Source organism: Apteryx rowi, unplaced genomic scaffold (assembly GCF_003343035.1).
Source record: "Apteryx rowi isolate R43461 unplaced genomic scaffold, aptRow1 scaffold_86, whole genome shotgun sequence".
Taxonomy (NCBI): Eukaryota; Metazoa; Chordata; class Aves; order Apterygiformes; family Apterygidae; genus Apteryx; species Apteryx rowi.
Genome location: NW_020451160.1, coordinates 731,486 through 745,387, shown reverse-complemented (window position 1 = coordinate 745,387; position 13,902 = coordinate 731,486). Strand labels below are relative to the sequence as shown.

Sequence of the window (13,902 nt, the reverse complement as noted above, 5' to 3'; positions counted from 1 at the left end):
GATATATATGTATATCTATGTCAATGTGTTATATTTGTGTGTATATATGCCAGTGCCTGTGTTATATATGGATAGGTACGTATGGATAGACACACGTGTCGATAGCTGTGTATGGCAATATCCGAGCCGGGCCGGGTCGCGCTCCGCGGAGCCCGGGCGGGGCGGGGAGCGCGGCCGGTGCCGCCCCGCCGGGAGCCGGGAGGAGCGGAGCGGAGCGGAGCGGAGCATGGCCGGGAAGGAGCCGCTGCTCGGCGCCCTCAGAGGTGAGCGGGGCCGCGGCGGGGCCGGACCCGGGCAGTCCCGGGGCGCCCGGCGCTGCCTGCAGCCCCGCGGCTGCTCGCTGCAGCACGGGGCGCGCAGAGGGCAGCGAAATGAAACGAGAGCGCGGAGCACCCGCGGGAGGCGCCTGGCTCCCCGCGCCCGCGGAGGCACCCGCGCCCTCGCAGCCGTGCGGGGAATGGCAGGGAAACGCCAAAAAACCTCATCCCGAGGCGCAGCAGGTGGAGCGGGGAGGACCTGCAGGTAGCTCGTTCCTTGGGCGGTTGGGTGTTTCCCCCCTTGAAGTACCACCAAGGGTGCTGCCTGGTTGCTTCTCCGCCTCTGGAGCTGCCCGGGATGCTCAGGTGTCCGGCGTCGGCGGGTGGAGAGGGAAGGGCTCCTCCTGCGCCCGCTGCCGCCTCCCCTGCACCCATTCCTCTCCCAGCGTCCTTGGCAGCCCGCGGCCCATGGAAGTAAATCCCTACCCAGCGCCTCTCCGAAAACCAGCAAAAACCTGGTCTGTGCTACCCAAAAAGCCCCGCGAGCCCCAGGTTTGCCTCGCAGGGCCGCAGCCTGGCAAGGGGGGCCCCGGAGCCGTGGCGGGGCGTCGCGGCAGGGCCAGGCGCCGAGCATGACTCAGTGTTTGCGTTTGTGCTTGCTGCGCCTGGTGCATTGCTTTAAGGAAGTTTATCCTGAATTTCGTCCTGGGCGAGCGGCCGCCTGCTCTCTTGGGGGCCAGGTGCTGCCTCCGGCTGCCTGCCGGGGCCATGGCATTGGGGCAGGAGGCTTTGGTCCTCCTCCCTGCCCCTCGCTGGAGGCGGTGGGCATGAGGGACCCCCTTCCTTAGGGGTGTCTGGCTTTGCCATTTGGATGGCACTGGTATTGGATGCTCCTCGTGGTCCCAGGGCTGGCTGAGCGTGCTGGCAGGTCCCCAGCCCTTGTGGGCCCAGCCGGGGTACGACTCCTCCTGCCTCGGGGCTCTCGGACACCTCCGGCGGCATCGGCAACCTCCAGGGAAAGGTGGAAGCGGTCGCAGGGCCAGAGAAACTCCCTGGGCTCTGCTCCCTGGGCTGATCCGCCTCTCTTGAAGGAGGATTTTGCTTCTCTTCCCTAATGGCCAGCGTTCGGTCTCATTCTTGGGAGAGCTGCTCGCGGCGATGCCCCTTGTCCTGGGGGGAACCGGGGGGGGGGGGGCTGTGTGCGGAGCTGTTCCCCTGGGACCCCCGTCACGGCCGGGGCGCCCATGGGGTGCTGAGCCTGCTCCCTCCCGCCGGCGTGCTGCAGCCGGCGTGCTGCGGCTCCGGCATGGCAGCGGCCCCTGCACGGACACCTCGCCGCACCTCGCCTCCTTCTGCCAGCTGCTGGAGACCGTCCTCCGCAAGGGACTGAAACGTGAGCGCTGCTTCCCGCCCGGCCGCGGCGGGGAGGGAAGGGGCTGCGGGGGCACCGCTGGGGGCACCGCGTCGCCCCGCCGCCCTCGCCGAAGGGCCTCGGGTGCTTTTTCTCCTGCAGAGCCGCTGCTGGGCTTCGGGAGACGCGACTACTGGCACTGGCTGGAGCGGCTGCCGCCGCGGACTGCAGGCAGCAGGTGAGTGGCGGCTGGCAGGGGCCGGGCGCGACGGGAGCGTCCCGCGTGGGCAAAACCGAGCCGTGGCAGCGCACTGGGCTCGGGACGACACGGGCTGCATCGCGCTCGGCTCTGCCCATGCCTAATCCACCCCGGAGCAGTGACGGACAAGTCTCCTCCAGGGGAGACAAGGTTTAAGCCTGTAACTGCTTTTCCTCTCCCTGCGCAGCCCGACCTCTCTGTCCATCGGCATAGAAAAAGCCAGGACCTGCGCGAAAGTGCTGACAGCGCAGGGCCGCGGCCGGTACTTCCTGCGCTTGGCTCTCAACGGGAAGCTCCTGGCGGCGGCCGTGCAGCAGCTCGCGGGGACGCCCCGGCTCCTGGAGGTGCGACGGGCAAGGAGAGCGGAGGCTGGGGAGACGGGGCTGGTCGCTGGGGTTTGTGCCTGAATGTAGGTGCCTCTCCTCGGCCGGGAGCGGGTGACCGGGCTGCTCCCGTGAGCAGGCTTCGACGTGTCTCGGGCTTTGGCAGGTCGAGCAGAAAGCACCGGTTACCGTGTCGCTGCCTCTGCCGCTGGCACGGTCTCAGACGTGTGTGTGAGCAGCTCTCCGTGGTCCGACATGAAACAAAACGGTGACTTAATCGTGGCTTTTCGCTGTGTTTCAGTTTTATGATCCTGTGATCTCCATCCTCGGCAATGAAGAGCTCATGGGTAAGACCGAGTCTTCTTCCAAAACTCAGTAGTGTCTCCCAGAAACCATGCAGAGCCGGGATGGCAGAGGGTTTGCTCTGGGTCTGAAAGCCAAACCCTGGCGGGGCTGCAGGGATTTCCTCCTGGATCCATGCCGAAATGGTTGCTCGGCCACTGTCCTGGGTACCTGATTTGGGAGAAGCCTGCAGAGTCTTTCCTGTGAGATGTGTTTTTATGAGGGTGAAGGCAGTCCCAGCACGACACCGCCGGCCTGGCCGGGTTCATACCAGCAGGTGCATCTGGCAATGCTGGTGGCAGGGCCATCCCGGCCGTCCCTTGTCCCCAAGGGCCACCATGGAGCCTCAGCGGGGGCAGCCGGCTGCCGGCACGCGCCTCCTCCGAGGGCATGGTCCTTGCCCACCATCCTCTCACCCGGCTGTGTGGTTCATATGACTCTTGTTAAATCCAACCAACGGAGTCTCGTTTGGACCTAAACCGCCCTGGAGCAAACGTCCCGGGTGCTACGGCACTGGGCTAGCACAGGGAAGGAAGCGAAACAGTCTGATGCGATTTTCTAAGCCAAACTAAGTGCTAAAATCTAAATACACTGCCGCAGTGATGGAAAAGGAGATGTAAATATTTAAACACTGGATCAATCTAAGGTTGGTTTGCTATCATGGGATTATCATGGGAAAACTGCTTCTTGCGTGTCTTCCGTGTTATTTCTTTTTAATGAGGGTGCTAATTTGAGCAAACCCCAGCAGTCCGGCTGGCGAGCAGAGCCCTTCGCAGCCCGGRCCCCAGGCCTCGGTCCCGCGCGAGGGGTCCGGTCCGGGTGGGTTGCCGGCTCCAGGAGCGTCCGCATGGCCTTTGCTGCGCTGCGTAGCTCCATCCGCAGCCCCGCTCCTTGGGGGACCGCAACAGGGTGAAAGCCTTTAATCTTTTGATTATGATAAATAACTCCGTGTTAAAATTGTACCTAGATGGCTTATAAATCACCCCGGGCTCTCAGTGCATGACCGGATTACAAATATCCTTCGGTATAATTGCAACATTAGCGCAGGAGAGGGCAGGCAGCCTTGCGTTCAAGAGGACAAATGGAGAGAAAGTTGCTCGTCAGCAGTGTTTGCTATGAGCCCTCTTCCCGGCCCAGGAAAGATGCGGTCTAGCGAGGCCGCGATTCCCGCTCGGATGCCGGCCGCGGGAGCCGCGGGGCGGGGGCAGCTCCGGGCAGCTCTTCAGCAGCGGGCCCGTCCCTTTCTGGGCTCGAGCGCTGGTGGATGGCCCGCGGGCCAGGAGCTGCTCTGGCTGCGGCTCTGCTCCGCCGCCTCGTCGGTTCGGGCCGTGCAAYGATCCGGAGGGGATCGCGGGCCGAGGGCTAGTCCGCGAGCTCGGCGGGACGCAGAGGTGTTGCAGAGAGGATTGCGGGAACCAGGTTCTCCGTCTTTTCCTTCTCGCGTCACCGCGAGCGCTGACTGCGCCAGCAGAGTCCCCTCGGGGACTGCACCCCAGGGTCTCATTAGCTACGCTGAAAACTGCTTTGATTATGTGGACCTCTCCCACGTCCCTGCCACTTGGGTCTTAGGGAGCGCGTGGCTCCGAGCCCGGCAGTGACGTCGGCTCTCGGTCCCCGTCCCCCTTCTCCCTCTACAGAGCCATTCCTCTCGCTAATGCTGGTGGTGACAGAGATGAATTTCTCCCTGGATCTGCAGGTACGGTGATAAATCGGCCTGGGTGGCAGCTCTAATGGGGCTCTGTGGGTCCCTGCAGAGCTGCTTGCACAAAGTCCTAGTTCCCGTCCTCGCGGGGAGCAACTGCGACGCTCTTCTTTGTTTGCAGAATTGCAGTTTCTTGGATGAAAGCTGGCTGCTGCCGGTAAGACCTCGTTCGTCCCTCCCGACGCGTCAGCAGAGCAGGAGCCAGGGTGGGATCCATCCTTCTGCCATCTGGGCCGGCCCTGGCTGAAAACTTAAATTAGGAAAAGAACAAATAATTCGTTTTGGAGAGGTTGCCCAGCAGCTCTCCGGCCATGGGCGGTCGGACGTTGTAAGCGGGCTCCGGTTCGCCGACAGGAGCGGAGCCGCCTCTGCTGCCGGCGCTCTGTTCGGCACCTGAGGCTGGGTCCCACCAGGGCTGCTCTGCCTGCCCCGTCGCCAGTAGCAGACCCTGGGATCGCTCCCAAGGGGAAAAAATGAATGAGACCGAAGCCTAAACCACTGACACCCATGAAGTCTTCCTGTGTTCCTCTTCCCCTTTTTGCCCCAAAGTCCCATTTTTCAGGGCTGACGCAGAATGCGGATCCGTTGGCTTCATTCTTGCTTTTGCTCCACTGAATAGCTGTGCTTTTCCTCTACAAAGAGGCCACGAACGGCAGGGATGCTCCCATGTCCTTAAAAAAGGAACAGTCTCTCTCCGTTGCCCCTGGGGTGGTTAAAAAGAAACCCTAAAAGCCGCCCCATTGCTGTTCGTTTTGGCCGCGTTCTCGGGAAGCGAGACCTGCGCGTGCAGCCGGCTCGGGCTGGCTTTTGGGCTGGTGACGGTCAAAACCTGGCGCGAGAGGGGCTGAGCGGCGGTGCTGCTGCRAAGCTGCGGCTCCTGCTGAGTTTCACGCGTTTCCAACCCCAATGGCTCCCAGCTGAACTGGCCGCGTTTCGGGTCCCTGACTAACGCGATGTGACAGTAAGCGGTGGTGGAAACGACGGCGTCTTTGGGAGAGGAAGCTATGTTCTCCTGGCTTGCAGTTGCTTCTGGCTTTGGGATCACTTCTGTCCAGCAGATTTGTCTTTCCAGAGGCTGAGCCCAGCCCAATCCTGGCGAATTAGGATGTTGGTATAGCTCGAAAATGGCCTTCTTGGAAAGCAAGATGGGCTGGGCCCATCGGTGGCTCTGGGGACCAGCCTCGCACCCCTGTGCAGAGGCTGTTGGTTCCCAACGGCCCAATTTGGCAGCGATTCTCCAGCTTCTCCTTCAGCGCCAGACCGTGGGTGAGGGGTCCCCGTGCCCCCTCCCCGTCCCTGAAGAGGGAGCAGGCGATCCTCATCTGGGGGCCGCTCTCTTCCAGGTGTGCGTCACGTACGAGACGGTCCCGTGCCGGGCGCTGGGGATGGTGCTCAGGTAGGAGCCCTCCGTCCCCCTCTCTGCTTCCCAGCAGCGGTCGGGTGGTCGTGGCTGTTCGAGGCACTCCTGGCTTCTGGAGATGGAGACACTCAAAACCCAAAAAAGGGGGAGATGATAAATACCACTGTGAGAAGATTGGAGATAGGGCTGGGGCTGTGTCTCGGCGCACTGGATGCTCTTCTCCTCGTAGGGCGCTCCTGTCCATGGGGTTGCTTTTCCCTGCCTTGATGCATAGGTGAAACATGATGGTCCAAAAGGGTTGGGGGGACCCCCCCGGGTGGGCAGTCCCGGAGGCTGAGCCAGGGCTTGGTTGCACCCCCAGGTACGTGGACGGACGCGTCTTTGTCACCGAGGTGCTCCCCGAGAGCCAGGCRGAGGTGGACGAGGTGGTGCTGGCTGGCGACGTCCTTGACGAGATCAACGGCTGCTCCCTGCGGAACGCGTACAGCGGGCAGGTAGGTGGGCACAGGAGGGTGGGCATCTTCCTCCCCTCGTCCTCCTCCCCTCCCCTTCCTCTCCCCCAGGCCGGYGCGGCACTGCAGAAGCTGAAGGGCGAGCCGCTGAGCTTGCGCCTGCTGCGGTGGCGGTGGCACGACGGAGAGGTCTTCGGGCCCCTGCTGCCCTACCTGAACGTGCTGAAGGAGAAAGAGCCTGGCTTCCAGCTCCAGCACGGCCCCCGGCGCACGGCGGAGCGGGAGCCGCGGCAGCTGCAGGGGGGCAGGTAGGGCCGGCGCTGCAGGGGGCCCCCGGGCTGTGGGTCCTGGTGTCGGGGCAGCCCTGGGCCCGCGCTGTCCTGCTTTACCCCCTCCGCTCGGGGCTGCGGGGCCAAAGCTGCCCCATGGGCCTGGGGGTGGTGGCAGGTCCTGAACATCTCCGCCAGCACGAAGTGGGAGGGCGCGTGGGGCCCTTGCGCTGACGCCCTGAGCCCTTTCTCCCCAGGCTGCTCTACAACCTGCGGTACCTGGGCTGGACCAGCGTCGGGAAGGTGAGGAGATGGGGCAGGGATGTGCCTGGGGGGGTTGTCATCTCTTCTGAGTTTCTCTTTACGTGCTCATGGGTTATTGCCTCCTCCCCGCTCCCTTTCCAGGACGGTGGCAAGGAGGTGCTGGAGCAGGGCATCCCCGCCGTGTTGGAGAGGAGGTTGCCAGCACGGGTGAGCAACGGGGACGCGCTGAGAGGGGCTGCAGCTCTTTGGGGCTGGTGGCAGCAGGTTTAGCGCCAAGGGTTCCCAAATTTCCAAGTTCTTCATCTTCAGCCCCAGGAGCGGGGCAAGCGGTCACGGGGTGGTGCGGGACCAGGTGGCCGGTGGGGGACAAGTTGGGGCAGAGCAGTGAGGGGATGGACCTGGCCATCCTGGGCAGGGAAACCTCAGGACAGAGAGGCATCAGAGAGACTGGGGAAAAAAGCATTTGGAGCTGGGTAAATCCACAAACCACGAGGCCAGGCAAAACAGTCTCCTCTCCAGGTTGTTTTTAATATTCTTGTGTCGGAGCTGACCCTCCCCTTTCATGTAGACGCCACGGGAAGGGATTAGGCTGTTTGTCTGGCCCTGCGGCAGCTGTAAGTGCTGTGTCCCCGTGGAAGGCTATAGAAAAGCTGAATAATAAGTGAGCGATTGGGTCCGACGAGCCCAGGCGGAACAGATCTGCGTGTGCTCGTGTGTGGGCGCAGATGGAGGGCAGAGGGGGAGAGGGAGAGAAACCGAAGCCTGCCTAAAAGGAAAATCCGCCCCAACTGTATTTATAACTATTTTTACACCATCTGAGCTTGGTGCCGCTGTGCAGCAAGCTCCGGCGTTTCGCTCGGCAGTGCCGGGAGCACCTCAATGAGAAAATTGCAGGGAAATATTTACCCTGCCTGGTGCTTTTCTTTTTTTTTCCTTGCTGGCTCCAGATTTGTTGGGCCTGGCTGAGTAGCTGACACCCCTCGCCCTTGTGATTTTTCTATTTAGAAGCATCTTTGCAGGCAGAATAGGAAAGTACATTATGGAAAGAAAAAGAAGAAGAAAAAAAAAAAGCCCAACATGCAGGAAAGCAGTGAAAAAGCATGGGGAGGCTGGACCAGGGTTCAAAAGCACTTTTGGGCTCGGATCGCTGTTGCTTGAGCCTTCGTGTGGTCGTTCACAAAAAGGTCCAAACATGAGGGTGCTGGATGTTGACGAAAAGGGCAGCACAGAGCAGAGTGCAGCTCCGAACTGGGTGCTGGGAGCTCTCCGGAGGGAGAGGGAGAGTCTGTTAATGTGCAGCCCCTATCTCCCCTTTCCATCTGTGGATTTTGCCACGAGCAACAGGAAACTCCTTGAAAAACTGTGTTTCAGATGAGATTCATTACCTCTGCTCTCGAATAATCATTCTCCAGCAAATGTCTTATTAAAAATAAAGCTTAAAAGCTGCAATGATTAGGGCTTTTATGATTTTCTTTTCTTTTTCTTTTTTTTTCTTTTTCCCCATTCAGGAGGTTTTATTTGATGTGAGGGAAACAGAAGTCCTCATCCAAGAGAAGACTTCTTCCAAGGTGAGAGAGTGATGCCTGAGGTTAGCCGAAACTCTCCCAGTCGGGCTGGGACCTTGACTGTTCAGGTGGCCAYGGTGTGCGGGGAGGTGGATGCAGGGCAGCGCCTGGGCATGGTGTTAGGCAGGTTTGTAATCCACGGGGGCTGAACACGCTTTCCTGAGCCGGGCAATGTCAGACAGTCCCCACGCTGTCCATCACGGGATGCGGGTCCGGGGTAGCTCTGTGCATGCTGCTTCCCAACAGCTGCTTAAGGGAGCAGCTGAGTAGGTGCTGTTGCAGAGATACTGACCCAGCGAGACACGTGGTCTGGCGCCGACTGGCCGAGTGATGTGGAGGATCAACACCATCAGACTTTCCTTTTGCTTGTTTCTGGCTTGTAGGGAGCACATTGAGCTTCGGATTCGCATAGCAGTGGGGGAAGAGGACTGGTCTGGTTTGTACCTGTGGTTGCTCTGCTTGTTGCAAAGTCGGTTCCCCCCCCCCCCCCAAGCAGCTGTGCATCACCCCTGTCCAAAATTCAGTGGCAGGACCAGCTCCAGGGATGAACCGGATCCACAGCCAGGCCCACTGCAGCCTTGCCTTAACACACTCTCCCTCCGATTCCCTGCGTAGGTCCTGTTCCGCTACCCCTATCCAGAGATCTCCTGTGTGGGACGCCACTTGGGCAGCAGCAATTTATTTGCCTTCTGCGTTGTGTAAGTAAGTGTTGCTTGTGGGCTAAGCCTGGCCGGGATGCCCAGACAAGGGACGCGTGGCTATGGAGCATGTGTTCGTGCATGATCTAAAACGGGTGTCGAGGAAACGGAAGTGCAGCGGCGAGAAGCAGATGCTGCATTGAGCAGGGGCGAGTCGCTGGTCTTTTCTGCGTGATGCAGAGCTGACCCCACAAGCGGGGGTCCCATGCGAAGACCGCTCACCCAGAGCAGTGTCTGAATGACCTGTCTGCTTACTGCCTCGAAGGGCTTTGAGCTGGACGTGGCGTGAGTGGCCCTCAAATGCATTGCCAGTAAAGATTTAGCCAGCACATGGTACAATATGTGTAGCAGGGTTGAGATTTGACTTGAGATTTGAAGGCTGTGGGTCTTAGAAAAGCTAAAGTCCATCCAGATGAGCTGCGCTGTTGCTTATGTGATTACAAGATGCTGCTAAGACGCTGCCTGGCTTCCAGTGTCACTGCTAAGTACTGGATTTCTTTTTGCCTGCTAATGTATGTGTTTCCATATTTAGCGTTTCCCCAGAGAGCCCTGAAGGGAGCACATTTGACTGTCTAGTGTTTGAATCGAATTCTGAGCAAGAATGTGAGGAAATTATCAAGAGAATTGGTAAGGGAACATTTTATTTCTTCAGATATAATTACAGTAAAAGTATGGAATGCCAAGAATTGCTATTCCATTCTACCACATGCAAGATCTAACTTAATTTTTTTTTGTTAGTTTTCTGCTTTTTTTTAGAATCGCTAGACAATGATTTTATTTTAAGAAACAGCTTCTAGGCATACCCAGATGTTTCATTGTTTCCACTAACTACTTGGAGGAAACTTTGTTTTCGAGGGATGTTATTTTAAAACATACTTTTCCACCAGGAGCCTAGCCTGCTAATGCAATTTAGAACCAAACCAACCATTAACAAGTTCCATCACTTGGAATTCCTATTTTTAACTTGCCTAAATACATTTTTGGCTGTGTTTCCCAAATTACATGGCCCCTCAGGCCACCAGTGATCCTCAGGTTTCTGGTGGGCTAACAGGTGTTGCTGCCAGATGGTTCCTTGACAGGTTGTACCTGTCAGCTGGACATACCTGCCTTATTACTGTATTTTGAGACCAGTGGCTGGGAAGTGCTGAGACGCATCTTGCGGTTCCATTCACGCTAGCCGAGTCGCTCAGATTTCTTTGCGGTACCTTTGAGGTATCCGTTATCCACATTTTACAGATAGTGCAGAGGTACTAAGTGACTTGTTGAAGCCTGTGCAGCAAGGATGTTTTGCAGTGAAGATGTTAAACCAGCTCTCAAGTGTGTCAAATAAAGTTGCTAAGATGATAATAGCATCGTCTTTGCTTAACTTTGATCTAGCCCTTTAAACCAATTTAGTTTACAATTTAGATGCAATGAATTCTTTTTCCCTATGGGTTTGTAAGTGAGAAAACATGTTTAAAAATGATTTAAGATTTAGGCTTTAAACATTTTTAGTAGCTATGTGGCAGATGCAATGATGGTATTAATGTGGTGGTGCATGTTTCAAGTACCTCTGGGACCAGAGTAGGAAAGGGTGTTGACGAAATTGTGTAAGAGTGAGTGGTAATAAGTGCTTGTTTCTCCAGCTGCAGGATTTAAACACACTGAGTGGTTTGTCTGATAAGGGAGAGCAGTGGCTCTAGCCATGAGCTTCCTCCCAGCACCCTGGTGACCCAGCCCTGTCCACAGCCCAGCCTTAGTCCGAAACATGGCAATCCTGACAGCAGCCGTCTTGGAATAAGATGCAGGTTCCGACTCTTATGAACTGGTATTTTTAAACTAGTCAGGGCAGCCTTGTGGAAGGAAGGGCTTTAAATGCATCCTGTCTTAATTACACAAAAGGCCCATGTTGATTTAGTGTCCACTCTCTTTTGTACAAACTACTGCTTTTTCCTCCTAAAATGTCACTTTTTCCAGAGAGCTTTAAATTTCATTGAAATAAATCAAAATGGACTAACTTCAGCTACTTCCCCATGCTATTTCTGTTCCAACTTTAGCCGCCTCACTAGTGTATCCCCCTTTTTTAAGGGCTGAGGATAGCTGGCCTAGCTCTTTAAATGTTAATTACCTCTATTTCAATGTAGTCTGAGCAGCAGCTTTCCTTTACCTCAGCTGAATTAGGTAAAGCTGTTCCCAGAGGCACTATTAAGAAAACCAGAGCTGTGTTAGCAGAAAGCCTGAAGGAATATTCCAAAGTAAAGGTTGGTGTATAATCCTGTTCAGTCAGAAAAGCTGAGATAAGAAATGAGACTCTTAGAGAGAGCTAAGTCAACCTCTCCAAGCCTGTAGGCTTTCAGGTTGTATAATTAGTGCACGCTATCTTGTACTTCTAGCACGTGATTAAGACCAAGTTAATACAATACCCACAGTGTTCTGCTCCCACAGAAACATAGGAGAGGCAGAGGGCAGGGTTTCAGACCAGCAGCTGCACACACACTGCCTGAGCACCTGAGGTCTCCTCACAGTGGAGACTTAACCAGAGCAAGAGCTGGTGCCTTTGTTTCATGCAGAGCAGTCAAAAGACTTCCAATAAGCTTCCCCCATTGTAAGGATGGAAAGGAAGAGGATTAAAAAAAGAAACATGAAACACACACAACTTAGTTCTAGCTCTTTATGCCCAGCCCTAAGAGAGATAAGCAGTTACACTTTAAAAAAAAAAATTGCCTAGCCTAGGCCTGTCAAGAATATCACTCCTCTTCCCCACAGCTGTACTGTAGGGTTCAGCTCTGCTCTTACTGGCCTAGCTCAAGATGACTCAAACTAAGGAAACACTCCTAGAGAGCAACAAGTTCTCCATTTTGTTGGCAGACTATGTTGCCACAGCAGCATTCCAGTATTACATGCATCTACTGCTAACATACTGGAGCAGAAGGAATAAGCTTCTTCAAGCCCATACAAACCAAATGACAAAGACTCCTCACATGTGAATGTAAAACATTTAATTTAAAAATGTTGACACTACAATATATAAAATAGCTATTATAAATGCACATAGTGTATTCTATAGCTGCCAGGTTTACGTTTTTAGGAAACTGTAAGTTACACTGTGGTTAAGACTTGTAGTTTCACCCTCTGAAAAAGTCCACATTTGATCACAGTGATGTATGGTCAGACTAACAGCCCCAATTGTTAAACACTTGGATCAAGTCATAACCAGTTTTATTGCAAAAGGACCCTGTACACATTTATATCAATTCTAGTACCTTACAAGTTTAGCTACCCAACAAGTCATTAACATACAGAAACATGCATGAGAAGCAAGAAAGATCACCCATCCCTTCTGCATATTAGCAACTTGTCACTCCTGAGCAACAAGGCTCACATCACTGAGGTTTATGTGAACAGTCACTTTTAGCATTCATCCTGAGTGAAAGATGGAATGACTTAAGTACAAATGCAACATATTATAAACAATTTCTTACAAAAAAGTCACAAATTAAAACCAAAGTATTTTACAGAATTTACTACAAAACACCATAAAAACAGCCTTCACTTAAGCCCTCTCCCCCCGTATCCTGCGAGCCAACTGGATATCTTTGGGCATGATGGTGACTCTCTTGGCATGGATGGCGCACAGGTTTGTGTCTTCAAACAGACCCACCAGATATGCTTCGCTGGCCTCCTGTTTCAAGAGCACAAGAAGAAACGTCATTAGCAACCCTCAGCGAGGCACACTCCGTGCCGCAAGTGTCGAGGCCCAGCGGGCTGCCAGCAATACCTGCAGTGCACCAATGGCCGCACTCTGGAACCTCAAGTCTGTTTTGAAGTCCTGGGCGATTTCCCTGACCAGCCGCTGGAAGGGCAGCTTGCGGATCAGCAGCTCCGTGGACTTCTGGTAACGGCGGATCTCGCGGAGCGCCACGGTGCCCGGCCTGGGAGGAGGAAGGAGGGAGCGGCGTGAGCCGGGATGGGGGCGGCGCCGGGCAGGGCCGGGCCGGGCCAGGCCGTCCCGGCGGCCTTACCTGTAGCGGTGAGGCTTCTTGACGCCGCCAGTAGAGGGGGCGCTTTTCCGGGCCGCCTTGGTGGCCAGCTGCTTGCGCGGAGCCTTCCCCCCAGTGGACTTGCGGGCGGTCTGCTTTGTACGGGCCATTTTTCTTCACTTATCTACGGAGACAGGCACGCGTGACACACGGCCCAGTTCGCCCGACCCCCGCGGCAGCACGATCGCCAGGCCCGGCCCAGCGATAAGAATCCGAATCCCTTCCCCCACCACAATCCCCTCAAGCCCCAGAGGCGGCAGATGCCGGCGGGCTGCCCCCCTCCCCCGCCGTCGGGGCGGGCAGGCGGCCAGCGGCCTCCCCCGGGAGGAGAAGGAGGAGTCACGGCCCCCTCACACCCCCGCTTCGCGTCGTGGCGCGGCCCGGCCGCTCCCCTCCCCGGGGGAAGTGGACTGAGTCACGCCGCCTCCTCTTCCTCTCAGGCCGCCCCGGAGGGGAGGGGGGAGGGGGAACAGTCGTGACTCCAGGCACGTAGGCAAGGCCCGGCCCGTCCGCCAAGGGGGAAAGAAGACGGCCAAGGGCCGCATAGCACCGTCGCCCGCTGCCGATCGCGCCCGGCGGCCGCCACTCACCTTTCGAAGAAGAAGGAAGCGCCGGTGCCGGTATCCGTGCGCGCTGAAGCCTGCGCTGCTCCCGCTACGACCCGCTCCACAGCCAACCACCCCCTCACTGCGCCCTCCCCGCCGCGGGGACCCGCATTTTATAGCGGGGGCGGCACACGGCGCGGTGACCTCACAATGCCTGGAAACAGCGCGCCGTTCCATTGGCCGGGACCTCCGCCGGCGCCGTGGCGTCACAAGACACAAAGGCCGTGCTCCGGTTTCTCGGCGCTGATTGGGCACATGCTCGGCCGCTGATTGGTTGTTAAAGTAGCCGCCTGATTGGGCACTGTGAAGTGAGAAGGAGCCAATCAGCGGCGGGCGAACGCTCTGCGCGCTGATTGGACGAAAAGGGGCACGGTTTGGATCCTACCCTTTGTTGCAAAGCTCCACAATGGAAGTCAATAGGAGCGGGGCGAGCGGC

General features: G+C 56.8%; 2 protein-coding genes across 2 annotated transcripts; one reads left to right on the top strand and one right to left on the bottom strand.

The window, feature by feature from the left end:
- The first annotated feature begins 226 nt into the window (after window positions 1–226).
- LOC112977793 lies at window positions 227–10,839 on the top strand. The gene is made up of 16 exons (XM_026090572.1): window positions 227–263; window positions 1,543–1,650; window positions 1,771–1,846; window positions 2,055–2,211; window positions 2,492–2,537; window positions 4,170–4,228; window positions 4,356–4,391; window positions 5,578–5,630; window positions 5,956–6,088; window positions 6,158–6,354; window positions 6,573–6,618; window positions 6,721–6,786; window positions 8,088–8,147; window positions 8,760–8,842; window positions 9,375–9,469; window positions 10,468–10,839. The coding sequence occupies exons 1-16, from the start codon at window positions 227–229 to the stop codon at window positions 10,500–10,502; spliced, it is 1,287 nt and encodes a 428-aa protein (XP_025946357.1). The 3' UTR covers window positions 10,503–10,839.
- A 964-nt stretch (window positions 10,840–11,803) lies between these two features.
- Window positions 11,804–13,563, bottom strand: LOC112977745 (histone H3.3). Its single transcript, XM_026090470.1, has 4 exons — window positions 13,452–13,563; window positions 12,844–12,985; window positions 12,600–12,753; window positions 11,804–12,503 (listed from the first exon to the last, which is right to left on the bottom strand). The coding sequence occupies exons 2-4, from the start codon at window positions 12,969–12,971 to the stop codon at window positions 12,375–12,377; spliced, it is 411 nt and encodes a 136-aa protein (XP_025946255.1). The 5' UTR covers window positions 12,972–12,985; window positions 13,452–13,563; the 3' UTR covers window positions 11,804–12,374.
- Window positions 13,564–13,902: the final 339 nt, after the last annotated feature.

Bases quoted from the DNA above. Each gene is read 5' to 3' on its own strand.
- LOC112977745 (XM_026090470.1), bottom strand. From the start codon at position 12,971: ATGGCCCGTACAAAGCAGACCGCCCGCAAGTCCACTGGGGGGAAGGCT. The intron at 12,754-12,843 runs GTAAGGCCGCCG...TCCTCCTCCCAG, and splicing joins AAGAAGCCTCACCGCTACAG to GCCGGGCACCGTGGCGCTCC. The intron at 12,504-12,599 runs GTATTGCTGGCA...CTCTTGAAACAG, and splicing joins CGGCCATTGGTGCACTGCAG to GAGGCCAGCGAAGCATATCT.